This window comes from Mirounga leonina, unplaced genomic scaffold (genome assembly GCF_011800145.1).
Source record: "Mirounga leonina isolate KUSES-001 unplaced genomic scaffold, KU_Mleo_1.0 Mir_151, whole genome shotgun sequence".
NCBI classification, from domain to species: domain Eukaryota; kingdom Metazoa; phylum Chordata; class Mammalia; order Carnivora; family Phocidae; genus Mirounga; species Mirounga leonina.
In genome coordinates this window covers 80,341,859-80,358,166 of record NW_023270377.1, presented here as the reverse complement: position 1 = coordinate 80,358,166, position 16,308 = coordinate 80,341,859, and the positions used below count along the sequence as shown (strand labels likewise).

Genomic DNA, 16,308 nt, shown 5'->3' with positions numbered 1-16,308 from the left:
CATGACAGTAGGAATAAGTATCAGGATGAGAGTTAGCAACAAAGAGAAACAAAGGATAGATAGTATGGAAGCCAGCTTTGTTTTGTCAGATGATACAAGATAAGCATTTAGAAACAGCCAACCATCTAAACCCAGATCACTTTTATAAACCAAATCACTTTTATCCCTTACTTTCTTACACTGAGAGGGACCAAATAAGGGACTCTGGAAAGCAAAAACTTATCTATGTCTTCTCATTTGCCATTCCTTTTGATACTTGTGGCTGTCCGGTCAGCATGTGATACTGTAAATCCTTGGTTTTTATTGGGTAGTTAGTGTGGCTTACTGAGTTTCTTTCCATTCCAACACACTTTAATACTCACTGTGTTCAGATTAATCTTAGAAATATCACTTCTGTTCTTTTTCTTAACTTCTGATGTCTTGCAAACCTGCCTTGATTGTACCCAATACTAAACAATATGGAATGCACATGTCTATTATGAGCAGTCTTGTCAAACACTGTGATTATTCACATCCCCGCTTATTTGGTCATTATCTTCCCTGCCTTTGTTTTTCATAGTTTTGTCTCTCCTTAATAGTTTGCTTTAGTCCCACTTACTCCGTAAAGGCTTGCTTTTTTCTTTTCTGTGTGAATTGATTTTGAGTACATTTACTGAGTTCCTGTATTGTGTTGGGCACTGGTGATACAGAAGGGGTAAGAGGGCTTATTCTAGAAAGCTCATAGTCTAATGGAGGTCCTAGGTTATCATCCCTAATTCCTACAGCTTTTATCTGTAGCCCTTATCTTGGTGTGTTAATTTATAGTACAAGCATATGGTCAATTTTTTTTTCATCTGTAACTACTCAATATAAAGCCTAGTTTTCTCTAAAGGATTATTCCTCAGAAGAAGAGTAGTTTTATATTTGAATCCTTACAGAATTTTTTGTATTTTGAGGCTCTCTCAATTTTATTTTGAATGAAAATATGTTTGGAAAAGGCAGACAAGCTTGAAATGATGCCAGTCAGTGCTAGAGTGAATGTTTATGTCAGTTTCCTAAGGGACTTGGTAGAAGGGGATAAAGAGTTTAAACAAATAAATTATTCTTGGGGGTGGTCGTAGTGTTGATAGTGTTACTATCATTTGTTGTAAACTATTTACAGAGGCTGTAAAAAAAAAACAACTTTAAAAGCTCGTTTTAAAAAGCAATATTGTATGTAGTTACTTTATGAAGATCACAAAATACACCTATAGAACAGTGAAAAAAATCACTTAGTATTATATGAACAGATATTGGTTTGGAAAAACATTTCCAGTGACAGTATTCTATATGACTTTAAAGTGTATTGCTTCTCAAGCAACTTAAATGGAAGTGAAGATGATCCATGTTTTGATAGTTTTCAATGACTCAAAAAGAATGAGAGGACACTTGTTGGGAGATGCATGTGAAATTTGAACAAAATTATTTTGTAAAATTTTTGTGCTGTATGATTTTAAAATATTTGTAAACTAAATTCATTAAAATAAGTATACATTGGACTGTTTCATATAAATACACAAAGGTTTGTGTATTTCAGGTTGGTCAAAATTTAAAAAATACCTTATGGGGGAAATTGGGAATTCCTTCAAATTGAGGATTTTATGATATTCATTCAAGTTGCAAGTTTCTGGGTAGGTGGATGATTACTTAGCCTAGTGAAAAACTTAAATAATCCCTGTTGAACTAATAAAATGCTGCATATATTTATTTATTTTAGGGTTTCTTGGTGCCATAAAGGGTTGTACTATACTAGAATTTCCCAATTACTTATCTAAAATTCTTTTGTATAATGTTTTTGATACTATTCTGTCTTTTTAATTTATACTACAAAATGTTTTGGATTAAAAGCATCATTCAGTTTAATCTGCCTGCTGTTGCTGATTCTCTTTGGACCCGTGTTCTACCCTTAGAGTGGCAGGAAGCAATAATATGTGAAAGGAAAACAAGAATTGCTTATCAAGTTTTGTTTATTATTTTTGAAACTTCATTAACCCCTCCTAGAGGACTAATTTGCCTATAGGAGGAACAGGTTGGGGGAAGGCGTTCAGTTGCATGCCGTTTATACTGTATTCTCAATGACTTATTGATAGTTTCAGACACCATTAGAAAACTTTTTCAGAAGTGAGCCCCAGGGCATGTGGGTGGCTCAATTGGTTAAGTGTCTGCCTTCAGCTCAGGAGGCTCAGATCATGATCCCGGAGTTCCAGGATGGAGCCCCTGCAGGGTTCCCTGCTCAGCGGGGAGTCTGCTTCTCCCTCTGACCCTCACCCTCTCGTGCTCTCTCTCTTTCAAATAAATCTTTTTTTTTAAAAAAGGAAGTGAGCCTCATATTTGTAAGGTGTCAAAACAATTCTTTCCTTTCTGTTTAACGTTGGATGCGTACATAGGAGAATTGTGATAGGGTGATGCAGGTCACAGGACTGTGAAAAACATTGTCATCTTAATCAGAAAAGAAATTAATGTAATTGTTAAAGATATTTCAATTCCAGCTACCTGTTTGAAGCTGGGAAGCAGTAGTAGTTGGTGGGTTTTTTATTCAGTTGTTACATTGCTTTTTACATTTTATCATCCATTAAATACTGTTTGTATTTGGAGGGCAAGTAAGATGGATAGTTTTAGACTCACTGGCATTCTGACATGTAAATGAATGTATATAGGCAATTGATCAAAAACACTAAATAAATGTAAAAGAATACATTTTATGTTGGACTGCAAGTGGTGTACATTTTGGGGGAAGGAGTAATTCTGATTAAAGGACTTCTAGGATTTTGTTTATCTACCTTGAAAAAACATGAAAATTGTCACATGTGGGATTTAGCCTAGGAGGGTTTTTTTGCAAGAGCTCGGCTTTCAGGAACTTTTTTTTTTTTTTAAAGATTTTATTTATTTATTTGACAGAGAGAGACACAACGAGAGAGGAAACACAAGCAGGGGGAGCGGGAGAGGGAGAAGCAGGCCTCCCGCGGAGCAGGGAGCCCTATGTGGGGCTTGATCCCAGGATCCTGAGATCATGACCTGAGCTGAAGGCAGACGCTTAACAACTGAGCCACCCAGGTGCCCGGCTTTCAGGAACTATTAAAATGATGATAGATAGCAAACGGGAGGGCATTTAAGAAATATTTGCTTGAACCATGTCCCCATTGCTCTAGCGCTATTTATTGAAAAGGCTTTCCCTCCTCTGTAGAATTGCTTTTGTTTATATGTCCGAAATTAATCAGGCATATTTGTGTAGATCTCTTCCTGGGTGTTCTCTGTGTTCCATTGATCTGTGTCTGTCCTGCCTGTATTACCACATGGTCATAGTTTGGTAAGCTTTAACATCAATCAGTAAGCATGAATTCTCCCACTTTATTCTTTTCAAAAATGTTTGGAATAAGTTCATTTATGTCCACAAGGAAATTTGATGTGATTTTGATATGAATTAGATTAAACCTATACATTATCATGGTATGTCTCTCCAAGTGTTCAAGTCTTCTTTTTATTTTTTATCAACATTTTATAATTTTTATCACATAGATTTATACATTTTGTCAGATTATATCTTAGGTATTTTAATACTCAGGAGCAATTGTAACTGGTTTTATAGTTACAATTTTTAAAAAAAAATTTTTAAAAAGGTTTTATTTATTTGAGAGAGAGAGTGCACGTGAGTGTACACAGATGTGCGCAAGAGGAGGGAGGGGCAGAGGGGGAAGGGGAAATAAAGGGAAAGAATCCCAAGCAGATTCTGTGCTGATTGGGGAGTCCAATGCTGGGCTCAATCTCGGGAGCCCAAGACCACGACCTGAGCCAAAATCAAGAGCTGGATGCTTGACTGACTGAGCCACCCAGGCACCACACTGGTATTACATTTTAAATTTCACTTCTACCACTTCATTGTTAGTATACAGAAATGCAGTTTTTATGTATTGATCTTATATCCTTTGACCTTATTGAACTCATTCTAACGTTTTGTTTGAAGATTCCTTGGGATTCTCTCCAAAGACAGTCATCTCATCTGCAAATAGAAATAGTTATATATTCTTTTCCAATTGGCATGCCTTTAATTCCTTTTTCTTGCCTTATTGCGATAGCTAGAATTTTCAGTACAGTGTTAAGAGTAATGGGAGTAGACCTCATTATCTCGTTTTTGATCTTAGAGGAGAAGCATTTAGTTTTTTGCCATTAAGTATGAGGTTAGTTGTTGGTGTTTTTGTAGGTGCTGTTTGTGAGTTTGAGGAAGTTCCCCTCTATTCCTGGTGTACTGATAGATTGTGTGATTTTTGTCTTTTAGTTTCTTGATTTGGCAGATTGCATTGATTGAGTTTTGAATATTGAACTAACCTTACATACCTGAAATAAATCCTACTTGGTGTGGATTATTTTTTTTTAAATATACTGTTGGATTCTGTTTGCCAGATTTTTTTTTTTTTTTGAAGATTTTATTTATTTAACCGAGAGAGACCACGAGAGAGGGAACACAAGCAGGGGGAGTGGGAGAGGGAGAAGCAGGCCTCCCGCGGAGCAGGGAGCCTGATGCGGGGCTCGATCCCAGGACCCTGGTTTCATGACCTGAGCCAAAGGCAGACGCTTAACGACTGAGCCACCCAGGCGCCCCCTGTTTGCCAAAATTTTGCTGAGGACTTTAACATCTAAGTTAATAAGAGATATCGGTCTGTATTTCTCTTTTTGTGCTGTTTTTGTTTTTGTTATCAAGGTAATAGTGGCCTCATAAAATCAGTTGAAGTAGTCCCTTCTTTTCTGTTTCTGGAAGAGTTTGTGTAAAATTAGTGTGGGTGTATTATATTTATATTTACTGCTTTTAAAAAATAAAAGCCTGATTGTCCTCAGATGTAGTCACTCTAGGTGAAATTTGCTTTTTCATCATAGGAGGGGTATTTTAGATTTAAATATGACTTTTGCAGGGCTATTTTATGGTCAGATGTTCTACCAAATTTCAGATCAAGTGTGTTGCTTTTTTTTTTTTTTTAATGGTAGGAAAAATGGTACTAGTCATTAAAATAAGTAGTACTTTGGAAATAGAACTATTATCTAAATTAACTCTGATACTGGATTCTGTGATTAGACTTATTGATTTATTATAACTAGGCTAAATGTGAATTACGAAATGATGGATTTATCCATAATAATTACAAAATTATTATGGAAATTGAATCAGTTGTGGAAACAGGGTAATGAAAGTTTTGGTAATTTATTCAAGGCCACAGTTTGTGAACTAAATTCCAAATTCAGGTCACAATCTGTTAAGCCAGTGGTACTTAACTAGAGAGGAACATTAGATCACCAGTGGGTCTTTGTCAGAAAGGGAAAGAACACACATACACACATGTGCGTGCACGCACACACACACACTTTCTCTGGATATATACCTTACATCATAGACTTTTCAGTTAGTCATCTCCCAGGGCTCCAAATGGCACTCAGACAGGAATTTGAGAAAACATAGGGGATTCTGTTGTACATAATTAGTTAAGAACCACTATACTAAACCATGAACACATACCTTTTATGTCTGTTTATTTCTTTTGAAAATAGTATGAACTGTTTGGAATTACTTTGGTAGAAGTTTTAAGTTTCAGAAAATTTTAAATTGGAAGTTGCTGTTAAAAATTCATACATATAAGCAACTTTTGCCAATTTTTTTTAATTGCATCTTTAAAGTCACAATGCAAGCTTAAGAACATAAAATGTGTAATTTGATTTTATTTTTATAATTATGTTATTTCGTGTTCAGTTAAGAGATACGATGGGATAGAGACTGATTACAGGATCAGCTTGAGGAGGGGGTGATGAGATTGTCACAATTTTCCATATAAGCAGGATTCTTTCTGTCTCTGGAAAATATCAATCAAGTGATAGTCTAGATCTGGAAAGCCATGCTGAAATCTTGTTTGCCTTTAAATTTTAAGTGAAGAAAGTATTTTTTAAATGAAGAAATGGTCATTTGTTCATCTTTTCTCTAGAACAGACGTGGCAAATACTAATTTCAAGACTCTTTTACTTCAAAATCCTTCTCAATATGCTACTCTAGGCTGCTACTGTTAATTTATTGGAATTGACACGAAGATGAAACCTATTTGGCATTTCTGCTCTAGGCAGTATTTTATTTTATTTTTGTCAGTTTTGTTTAGTTTAAATGGTGTTATAGTGTTCCTGTGCTTCAGTGGCATTTTCTTTGGAAATTAAAAATAATAAATAGTGGCTTTTAACATAAATTACATGAATGGTAATTTACAGAGGACCCGTCCCCAACAAAACAAACAAAAGGCAGGTTAGCTAGACTGTTGAAATTAGGACATTGTTTTAAGAGATAGCTGACCACACATCCCGTGAGCCAAATTTATAGCCTGTAAACTAAGAATGATTTTTACATTTTTAAATGGTTGAAAATGGAACAGTATTTTGTGACGTGTAACAATTACCTGAAATTTCATTTTTAGTGTCTATAAATAAAGTTTTATTGGAACATAACCATGCTCATTCATATACTGTCCTGTGGATGCTTTTGTGCTGTAATGGCAGAATGGAGTAGTTGTGATAGAGACCACGTGGTCTGCAAAGCCGAAAATATTTACTGTCTGGCCCTTTACAGAAAAAGTTTGCCATACCTTGTTTTCAGATAATAATGTGACAGTGCATGATTGTTTTTGGGTTATTTAGTAAAGGAGGAAACTTATTTTGCTGGTATTTTCAACAGGTTTCTTCTTTTTTAAATTTTTTTTATTATGTTCAGTAACAAGTTTCTGAAAAGGAATAACTTAGAAAATAGGTATTTTTTTATACAGGTAAATAGTAGAAGCAACCCTTTTTTTTTTTTTTTTTTTTTTAGACTACAAAGAACATGGAGTTACCAGCCTTAGTTTATAATAGGTCTGCTCCTATTATTTCTTCCGTCGTTGAGAGGAAGTCCAGAGCACTCATACTGCCACAGATTTTAGCAGCTTATAATCCCATCTGTGTCCTGAGACACTGCAGAGCTGCAGCAAGTTCTCATGCTTTTTGGTTTCAACTTTAAGACTTTTAAAAATGTAGAACCCCAGAAAGTTTTTTTTTTTTTAAAATAGGGATTTTATCTATCATTCTTATCACATTAGAAATTGACAAAATTTTAAAATATTTATTTAACAGTAACAGTAATCCATTACATGTTCACAAAAGAACATTTTTATGAAAAATGTTTTCCAAAACAAAAAAAATTAATGAAATTTTTGCAGATCTCTTTAATGATTGTTTTCATGGAAGACAACTGGATTCTTGTATCTCTTCCTCCATTAAGTCTGCTGTGATACGTTCTTTTGATATGAAGGAAATGTGGTCATACACAGATATAGTTTTAGAAAAAAATGAGTATTTTTAGATAATTGTGGGTGTTTTTCTCTGATATTATACCAAAACTCAACACATGGTAGATATTTTGCTTTTTTTTTTAAAGTCAGGTTTATTGAAGTATGATTTCCATAGAATAAAATATATTTTTTTGATAAAACAATTCTTTGTGATTAACCCATAAGACATAAAACCTCCGACCACAGTTACAATGTAGAATATTTTGGTCACTGAAAAATTTTCTCAAGCCCTTTTGTAATCAGCCCTCTCCTCTCACTCCCAGCTTCTGGCAACGTCTGATCTCATTTTTGTCCCCATAGTTTCACCTTTTCCAGAATATCGTATAAATGGAATCACATATAGCATAATATGTTTGCGATTTATCCATGTTGTTATAGTTATCACTAGTTCATTTCTTCTTATTGTATGGATGTTTGTTTATCCATTTAGCAGTACTGGATATTGAGTTGTTTCCAGTTTTGGGTTGATTATAAATAAAACCATTCCAAGCATTCATGTACAGATTTTTGCATGAACATATGTTTTGATTTCTTAGGTAAATGCCTAGGCATGGTATTGCTGGGTAGGTAGTATGGTAGGTGTATGTTTACTATAAGAAGCTGTCAAACTGGCTTTCCAAAGTGGGTGGACCATTTTGCATTACAGCCACCAATGTGTGAAAGTCCCAGTTGCTCTACATATTTATCAACATTTGAGATTGTTTTTGTTTAGCCATTTTAATCGATATTAGAATTTCAGTTTGCATTTCTCTGATGATTAATGATACTGAGAATCATTTCATGTTAGTGTTTTCCATTCATATATCTTCAGCAAAGCATGTTATTTTGAATCTTTTGTCCATTTTTTTTAGAAATTTGGTGGCTTTAAAAAATTACTATTATTGAGTTGTGACAGGTTTGTCTATATATTGAATGTCAGCATTTTTTTTAGATAACATAATTTGCAGGTATTTTCTCCGAGTCTGTGACTTTTTTCCCCTTGAACTTTCAAAGAGAAGTTTTAATTTTAATGAAACATAACTTACCAGTTCTTTCTTTTGTAGTTCATGTCTTTCATGTTCTAAGAAGTCTTTCATAATTTAGGGTCACAAAGATTTTTCATGTTTTCTTATACAAGTTTTATACTTTTAGATTTTTTTAGGTCTTTGGTATGTTTAGAGTTAATTTTTGTAAATGGTGTAAGATACAAGTTGAAGTTTGTCTTGTTGTTGTTTGTTCATAAGATGTCCAATTGTTCCAGCATAGTTGTTGAAAAGACTGTGTTTTCTCTACTGAAATGTGTTGGCACCTTTGCTGTGTGTCAACTGAACATTATGTGGGTCTATTTCCAGATTCTCTGTTCTGTCCCATTGAAGTGTGTGTCTGTCTTCTCACTGAGACCACACTAGCTTGATTGCTGAAGCTTTATAGTGAGTCTTAAAAACAGGTAGTATGAATTCTCCTTTGTATATCTTTTTCAGAATTATTTTGGGTATTCCAGCACCTTGTTTTTCCACATAAGACAAGAGGTAGTTTTTTAAAAGTTAGTTTTACAGTGCAGAATCTAAAACCATTAATGAACTTTTTGTCCTCTGTAACATTAAAATCTATGGGACTATCTTGAACATTAAATGGATTTTTTTAACCCACGAATGCTTTTATAACATCACATGTAATTCATTTAGAGAATATTGGTTCTCTGAATTATATAGACCTACTAATTATTGGCACATTTCATTATTCAATATTTAAAAGTTACATGTATTAATATCTCCACTGATCTCCTGAGAGAATTCTTTTTTTTTCTTTTTTAAGAGAGAGAGTGCTGCTCATGCAGGCACGTGCCAGTGGGAGTGGGATGGGGAGGGGCAGAGGGACAGGGGGAGAAAGAATCTTAAGCAGACTCCATGCCCTGGGCAGAGCCCGAAGCAGGGCTTGATCTCATGACCCTGAGATCATGACCAGACCCGAAATCAAGAGTCAGATGCTTAACTGACTGAGCCACCAGGGGTCCCCTCATGAGAGAATTCTTTAAGTGTTGGGAAAGTGTCAGGCTAATGGTGGTGATACAAATTTTCCAAAATCCTTCTTTTTTGCTTGAAAGATCAAATTTTATCATTGGCATTGCATACTGTCACTTGTTTTTCTTGAAGTAATAGGTTTAGTTGGTTCATTTTTGAGAACATGTCTGTCAGATACCCAAGTCTGAATAACCATGGTTGGTTTAATTCCCCACTCAGTCATGCAAAGGCTTTATCTTGAGGCAAACCGTTGTACTTCATTATGCAGCAGAACTGCTTTTGCTTAGTTCCCATTTTATCACACAGGATATTGAAAAGAAATCTATCCAGGATCAAGATTTAATTAAATTAACAATTTTACTGCTTTTCATCCGGGACATTCTTAAATGAAGTGAAACTGTCCTTTTTCAGAGAAATCTTGAGATATATTTGGTCACTTTCTATTACTATGTTTATTATACTTCAAGTATGGAGATTGATGTGGAAACTTAAACTCAGTGTTACAACACTAGGAAGACAGTAAGTTACTGACGTTTTAGGCACATCTGAGTTTGAGTTTGGTATATGGTGAGACAATCTCTTAAGAGCTAATACAGTTATATTAAGTTGTTGTTTTATTATCTTATAGGTGCTATACTTGGTAGATCAGAAACTCAGGAGTGTATTTTCTATAATGCTAATTGGGAAAGAGATAGAACCAATCGAACTGGTGTTGAACCCTGTTATGGTGACAAAGATAAAAGGCGACATTGTTTTGCTACCTGGAAGAATATTTCTGGTTCCATTGAAATAGTGAAGCAAGGTTGTTGGCTGGATGATATCAACTGTTATGACAGGTAAGGAAACATTTTCTCCACACTCATTTTTACAGGGGGAAAGCTCAGTGCATGTATTTTCACTTAAATGTTTCTTTTTTAAGATGGGATTATGAATACAATTATAACATGCTTTAATGACAATATACATGTTTTAAAGTAGTAAGATAAATATGGCATGTTTATGTTTTATCTTTGGTACACTTTGAATAATCTACCATGTAGTGAGAACTATAGATAAGAACCTTTTTTTCCCCATATGTTATTAGTATGATAAACTTTTTTTAAGGTCAATTTTAAGGAAAAGGGATTTTTTAAATTGCTTTAAAAGACAGTATATCTGTTGAAAATCTATCCTGTATCCTCAAAGAAAGTAAAGCTTAATCATAGTATTTAATTTCCTTTTAGTTTCCCTATTTATGTATCTGGAAGAAATTGATCTTACTGCATTTTTTTTTTCTTGCAAAGTAGGCCTTTGTTCTTTACCCCTGAGAGACATTTTAACTTGATGTTCAGAATTACAACAGTACTAAAAGAGTCCTCATAGAAAGCTACATTTTATTTAAAAGATTTTGCTTAGATTGTTTTATTCTGTATTGGAAATAAAATACAGTAGACATGTTATTGACTGCCTGTGATCTTTCTGTAAGGAGAGCCATAGATGTTTGGTTGATTACTTATAAACTGCCTGGGCCACAGGATATCCACTGTGGGTGGGTGCTGATGGCTGGCAGAGGCTGCAAAGTCCTAGATAAATAGACATTTTGGAGCCAGAAAATACTGATACACTCATGGAACACTGGATACTTGCCTATCCCTTTCAGGAGCCTCAATTGATTACCATGAACCTGTGGTTGATTAGCCATATGTAATTAATAGCAAAATGTGTTGAATAAATCCATGAAAATTGAATTATCTCAATTTTTCATGAGAAATTAAAATCTTAGGTATATATTTAGTATTTAAGGTTTACTTCTAAATCTCTGAATTTTCCAAAGATTATTTCTCTGTAATTACACATTGTAGCTGCATTTCCGATTCTTAGCCTCTCTATAAATAGAGGTGATCATCAAGTGATATCTGCTATTATGAAAGGTAAGTAGGGCCACTAGGAAAACAGGATGGAGGTTACTCAAAAAATTAAAAATAAAACTACCCTATGATCCAGCAATTCTACTTCAGGGTATTTATTGAGGAAATGAAAATGCTAACTTGTAAAAAGATACATGCACCCCTATGTTTATTGCAGCATTATTTACAATAGCCAAGATATGGAAGCAACCTGTGTGTCCATTGATGGATAAAGAAAATGTGGTGTTTTTACACACACACACACGCACACACACAGGAATATTACTCAGCCATTTAAAGAAAGAAATCTTGCCATTTGAGACAACATAGATGGACCTTGAGGGTATTATGCTAAGTGAAATTAGTCATATAGAGAAAGACAAATACCACGTGATTTTACTTGTATGTGTAGTCTTAAAAAACAAAAACAAAAAATAAAATGAACTCCTAGATTAGAGGCTGGGGGTTGGGGGGGGTAAGGTGAAATGGTTGAAGGTGGTCAAAAGGTACAAACTTCCAGTTATAAAACAAGTCCTGGGGTTGTAATGTATAGCATGGCAACTATAGTTAATAAAGCTCTATCGTATATTTGAAAGTTTTGATAAGAGAGATTTTTTCTTCTTCTTTTTTTTTTTTTAAGAAAGGGGGTTGGGGAGGGGCAGAGAGAGGGAGAGAGTGGGGCTTGATCTCATGACCCTGAGATCATGACCTAAGCTGAAATCCAGAGTTATATGCTTAACTGACTGAGCCACCCAGGTGCCCTGATAAGAAAGTAGATCTTAACAGTCCTCATCACAAGAAAAAAAATTTGTAACTATGTGTGATGTTGGACATTAACTAGATTATTGTGGTCATTTCACAGTATGTACAGATATGAACATATTATGTTGTATACCTGAAACTAATGTAGTGTTATGTCAGTTTTATTTAAAAAAAACAACAACAACAACACAGGAAGAATTTTGGGGGAAAATCTTTACTCAAATTATCTTTTATTAGTTAGTTGAAACCAGAGATTCTTGTTCTTTTTGTGGTAACAACTACTGTTTAACAGTCTCACCTGAAGGATAGTTAAGAGAAAAAAAAAAGGATTCAAGAAATGTCAAAGTTATGGAGGAAAAGACAATGATAAAAAGAAGAATGAAATTGGATAATGAAAAGTACTTTTTTGAGTTAATTAGGCTAGATACTTAGTCATTTTCACCTCCTATAATTTGAGACATGATTCTAAATATTAAAATTTTAAATTCATATATTTTTATTAACTTGTTAAAATTTAGCTTTCAGTTGTCTTTTACTTTCTACTAAATAGGTATTGGTGTAGATTTAATTTTAATGTTTGATTTTGTTAAAACAGCTTTCTTCCTGAAATTTCTTAAGCTTTCCAGTTTATTTATTTATTTTTTAAGATTTATTTATTTATTTGAGAGAGAGAGAGCATGAGAGGGGGGAGGGTCAGAGGGAGTAGCAGGGATGATCCTGGGACTCCAGGATCATAACCTGAGCCAAAGGCAGTCGCCCAAACAATTGAGGCACCCAGGCGCCCTTAAGCTTTCCATTTTAAATTCAACCTGATTATTCTAACAGCCATCACAAAAGTTTGCAGTTTATTTTCTAAGATATGTCTTTAAATTCACCTCATGTTTATTAGCAATATTTGCAGTTTTGGTTTTTCTTTTTCTTTTTTTTTTTAAAAAGGGTATAGCAGTTTCTTAGCAGCTGATTAGGGTTTGTTCTAGCAGCTAAATCCCTGTCTCCTCACCTCCTCAGTCAACCTAACTCGTATCAGTTTTTGAGTTACTAGGTTCTGTACGTTGTTACATATTGTTCTCCATTTGTTGGTTATTCCAACCCTGTTCATTTTGTTTAGGGAATTTAAATCTACTCCAAAAAATGACACTCTTAATTCCCAAACCTAGCTTGGGGATTAAGCTTGGGTCTCTGATGTTGAGATAGGTTCTGCCATGAGAGGAACTTGCATTATTTTGTGTATGTGTATTTATATGTGTGTATATATATATATATATATGTATATATGGATGTATTGGTGTGTACACACACACCTAGTTTTATTTATAGTGTTCAGTTTTGTACTTATGCAATGGGAAAGTTGTATTTCCTGTAAGAGAAAGCACTCCTAAACCAAATTTCTTCATTGGCTTTATGTTCCTTTTCAAGCTTTTCTAATAATTAAAAAAAAAAAAAAATTTATCTATCATTAAAAACCAAATTTAAGCAATGTTCTCATGGAGCTAGTGTGATTACTATAAAAGCAGCTGTTTTGTTTTTGTTTTGATGAGATTTAGTAGCAGGATTACTGGAATGTTTTTGGCTTTTAAGAATTGATCATTGGATATTAATAAGAATCTTGAAGCTGACTATGAATGACTTTTTCATTATTTTATCTCTGAGAATTTTAGAAAAACACCCATCGTAGATTCAGTTTAATGTTGATTTTAATTATTTCTCCTTTGTTTGTTTATAGGACTGATTGTATAGAAAAAAAAGACAGCCCTGAAGTGTATTTTTGTTGCTGTGAGGGCAATATGTGTAACGAAAGGTTTTCTTATTTTCCGGAGATGGAAGTCACACAGCGTAAGTTCACAGGGAAAATACATAGGTCTGTTTGACTAGTACCCTGAAAACAAAGCATATTTGTGTTGATGGAATAATTTACTCCTACTTTCTCCTACTCTTATTTTTCTCCTAAAATTTGATACTATAATAAATATTTATCGTGGAATTTTGTAGATCAAATCTGAATTGTTTTTTTCCTTCCGTTTTCCACAGCAACTTCGAACCCAGTTACACCTAAGCCACCCTATTACAACATATTGCTCTATTCCTTGGTGCCACTTATGTTGATTGCGGGGATTGTTATTTGTGCATTTTGGGTGTATAGGCATCATAAGATGGCCTACCCTCCTGTACTTGTTCCAACTCAAGTAAGTTATTGTCTTGTACTTTGTGCTGTTTTAAGTTGTATATTTTAAAGAAATATTACTGTGGTGAAACCCACTGGGTTGCTGTAAATCATTATCTTTTGGTGTTAACTTTTTGAATGTTTATTGTTATGGCAGCCATGGCTAATTTTCCGAACTTATTGACTTGCTGTGTCCTAAACTTTTCTCACTTAGGAGTTAAGGTAAAGTAGAACAAGGGGTATTCTGTTCTTTGGACAGTTTTACTGTCATTGTAGGGCTTTCAAGTGTGAGATTCACCCTGCTTTGTTTCTTGAGAAGTAATTGATGGTGGAGAAGTGATACCATAACCCATTCTTTCCCTCCTGTTCTTTCTCCCATTCCTAAATTTTTGTGCCTTTTTCCTTTTAACCATAGGGAGGGATTTAGTAAGGTAATCAGGAAAGTGTGGAAAAGAGAGGTTTCACAAAGGCATCAGGAAGGTATATCCAAAAAAATGTTTTTGGGAAGAGGAGCAGATGAGCAGTGCTTCTCTTCAGTTAGTATTGGTAGTTCCAAGTGTTGTTTTTGTTTTGTTAGTTTGGGTTTTTTGTTTTGTTTTGTTTTGGGTTTTTTTTGCAGCATATCAAGTGTGTACTGAAGACTAAAAGCTTTTTTTTTTTAAGACCAAAAACTTTTTTAATGCCCTTGATTCTCCCTCTCCTGACCCTGAATCTACCTGAAAATGTAGATATGGTAGGTAATCAGGTTAAATTAATGAAATTTTCCTCATTCTCTATCATGTAGACAGTTGGCACTGGTACAGTGGTTTACAAGCTCTTTTAATATAAGTAGTTAATATATTGCAGGCTGTGGAAAGGTGAAAACTATAGTTGTGTGAGACATCTTTAAACTCTAGTTTTTCCTGTGTTTCTTTTAACTCTTAAGATCAGATTACCTTGGCCTTCTGGATCTCTTGGTTTAACTTTGTTTCTCTAATACCACTAGGATTAATGGTTAAAACGTGATAGAAGAATGGTAAAGTCCTATAATTTAATGACCAAAACAACTTCTTCCCTGTAAGCTTTATTTACATAACATACTTCTTTCTCAGTACTTGCAGCAATCTGTTAGCATTAGATAATTGATCCACATAATCTTTGTAAGATGTGTTTATGGAGAAATAAACCCAAAGGTAAAATACCTTATTTGGTAAATTAGGTAAACACTGTTTTGTGCAGCTGAAATATTTTAACTTTTAAACATTAGTAACTAAGTTGTGGATTTATTAAAAATTATCTCTGAAAGTATTATAAAAATAAAAATTTTAGCGCCTAATAAATATATGTAGCTTATTCCAAATGGCCATAGGATCTACTTTGTCTTCTTTAGGTGGTAACTAGTTTTTATTTTATTTCTATATTTAGAAGAGAGAATGTTTAGTACTTAGAGTAGTGTCTGGATTTACCCTAGATTTGTGTTACGAAAGAAAAAAACTGGAAACTAAATTTAAAAACAAATTTGTTGTTTTTTTAATAGAACTTTAAAAATAATGTATTCTTATAGATAATTTTGATATTCATAGAATATTGGCACAAAGGTATGGTTGGACTTTTTTTTAGAGGGCTCAGTATCCTATATATGAGGCTACTTTATTTAGAAATGCTAATTAATTCAAGCATTTAGACTTTTAAAATGGAAAGATACAGTCCATTTCTGTGGATTTTAGATATTTGTTGCCATGTTAAAGTTATTGTACACATTTATTTAGCACTTGAATTGCTCTGTGGTAAATTTGCATACATTGTATGAATTACTGAAAAAATGAGAACTAGATTTAAGGTTTTGTGATGGAATGATCTGGAATCGTCAAGCTTTGTTAGGAAAAATATAAAACATGCCTAACTATGGTTTTTTTCCTGTCATGAACTGTGTTGTAGAAGAGGGGTTGTCATCAATTTGGAACTTTATTTATGTCATCTCTCACTGTGTCTCAAACAGTATAGTGTCATGCTTTAAGTCTCATTTTTGGTGAGAGGTTTATACAAAGTAGTTCTGCAACTGCTTAGTGCCCATCTTATTACAAAATGCCCAGTTTTATCTCCAATTTCAAAATAATTGATAATAACAGCAAGCATTTATTTGAACACTTACAGTG

General features: G+C 33.9%; 1 protein-coding gene across 1 annotated transcript in view; it reads left to right on the top strand.

The window, feature by feature from the left end:
• The window catches only part of ACVR2A (activin A receptor type 2A), an 81,467-nt gene that overhangs the window by 36,836 nt on the left and 28,323 nt on the right, over positions 1-16,308 (top strand). The window contains exons 2-4 of the mRNA XM_035008077.1: positions 9,993-10,200; positions 13,736-13,845; positions 14,041-14,195. Of these exons, the coding sequence (XP_034863968.1) occupies positions 9,993-10,200; positions 13,736-13,845; positions 14,041-14,195 (473 nt within the window). The remainder of the gene's footprint in view (positions 1-9,992; positions 10,201-13,735; positions 13,846-14,040; positions 14,196-16,308) is intronic.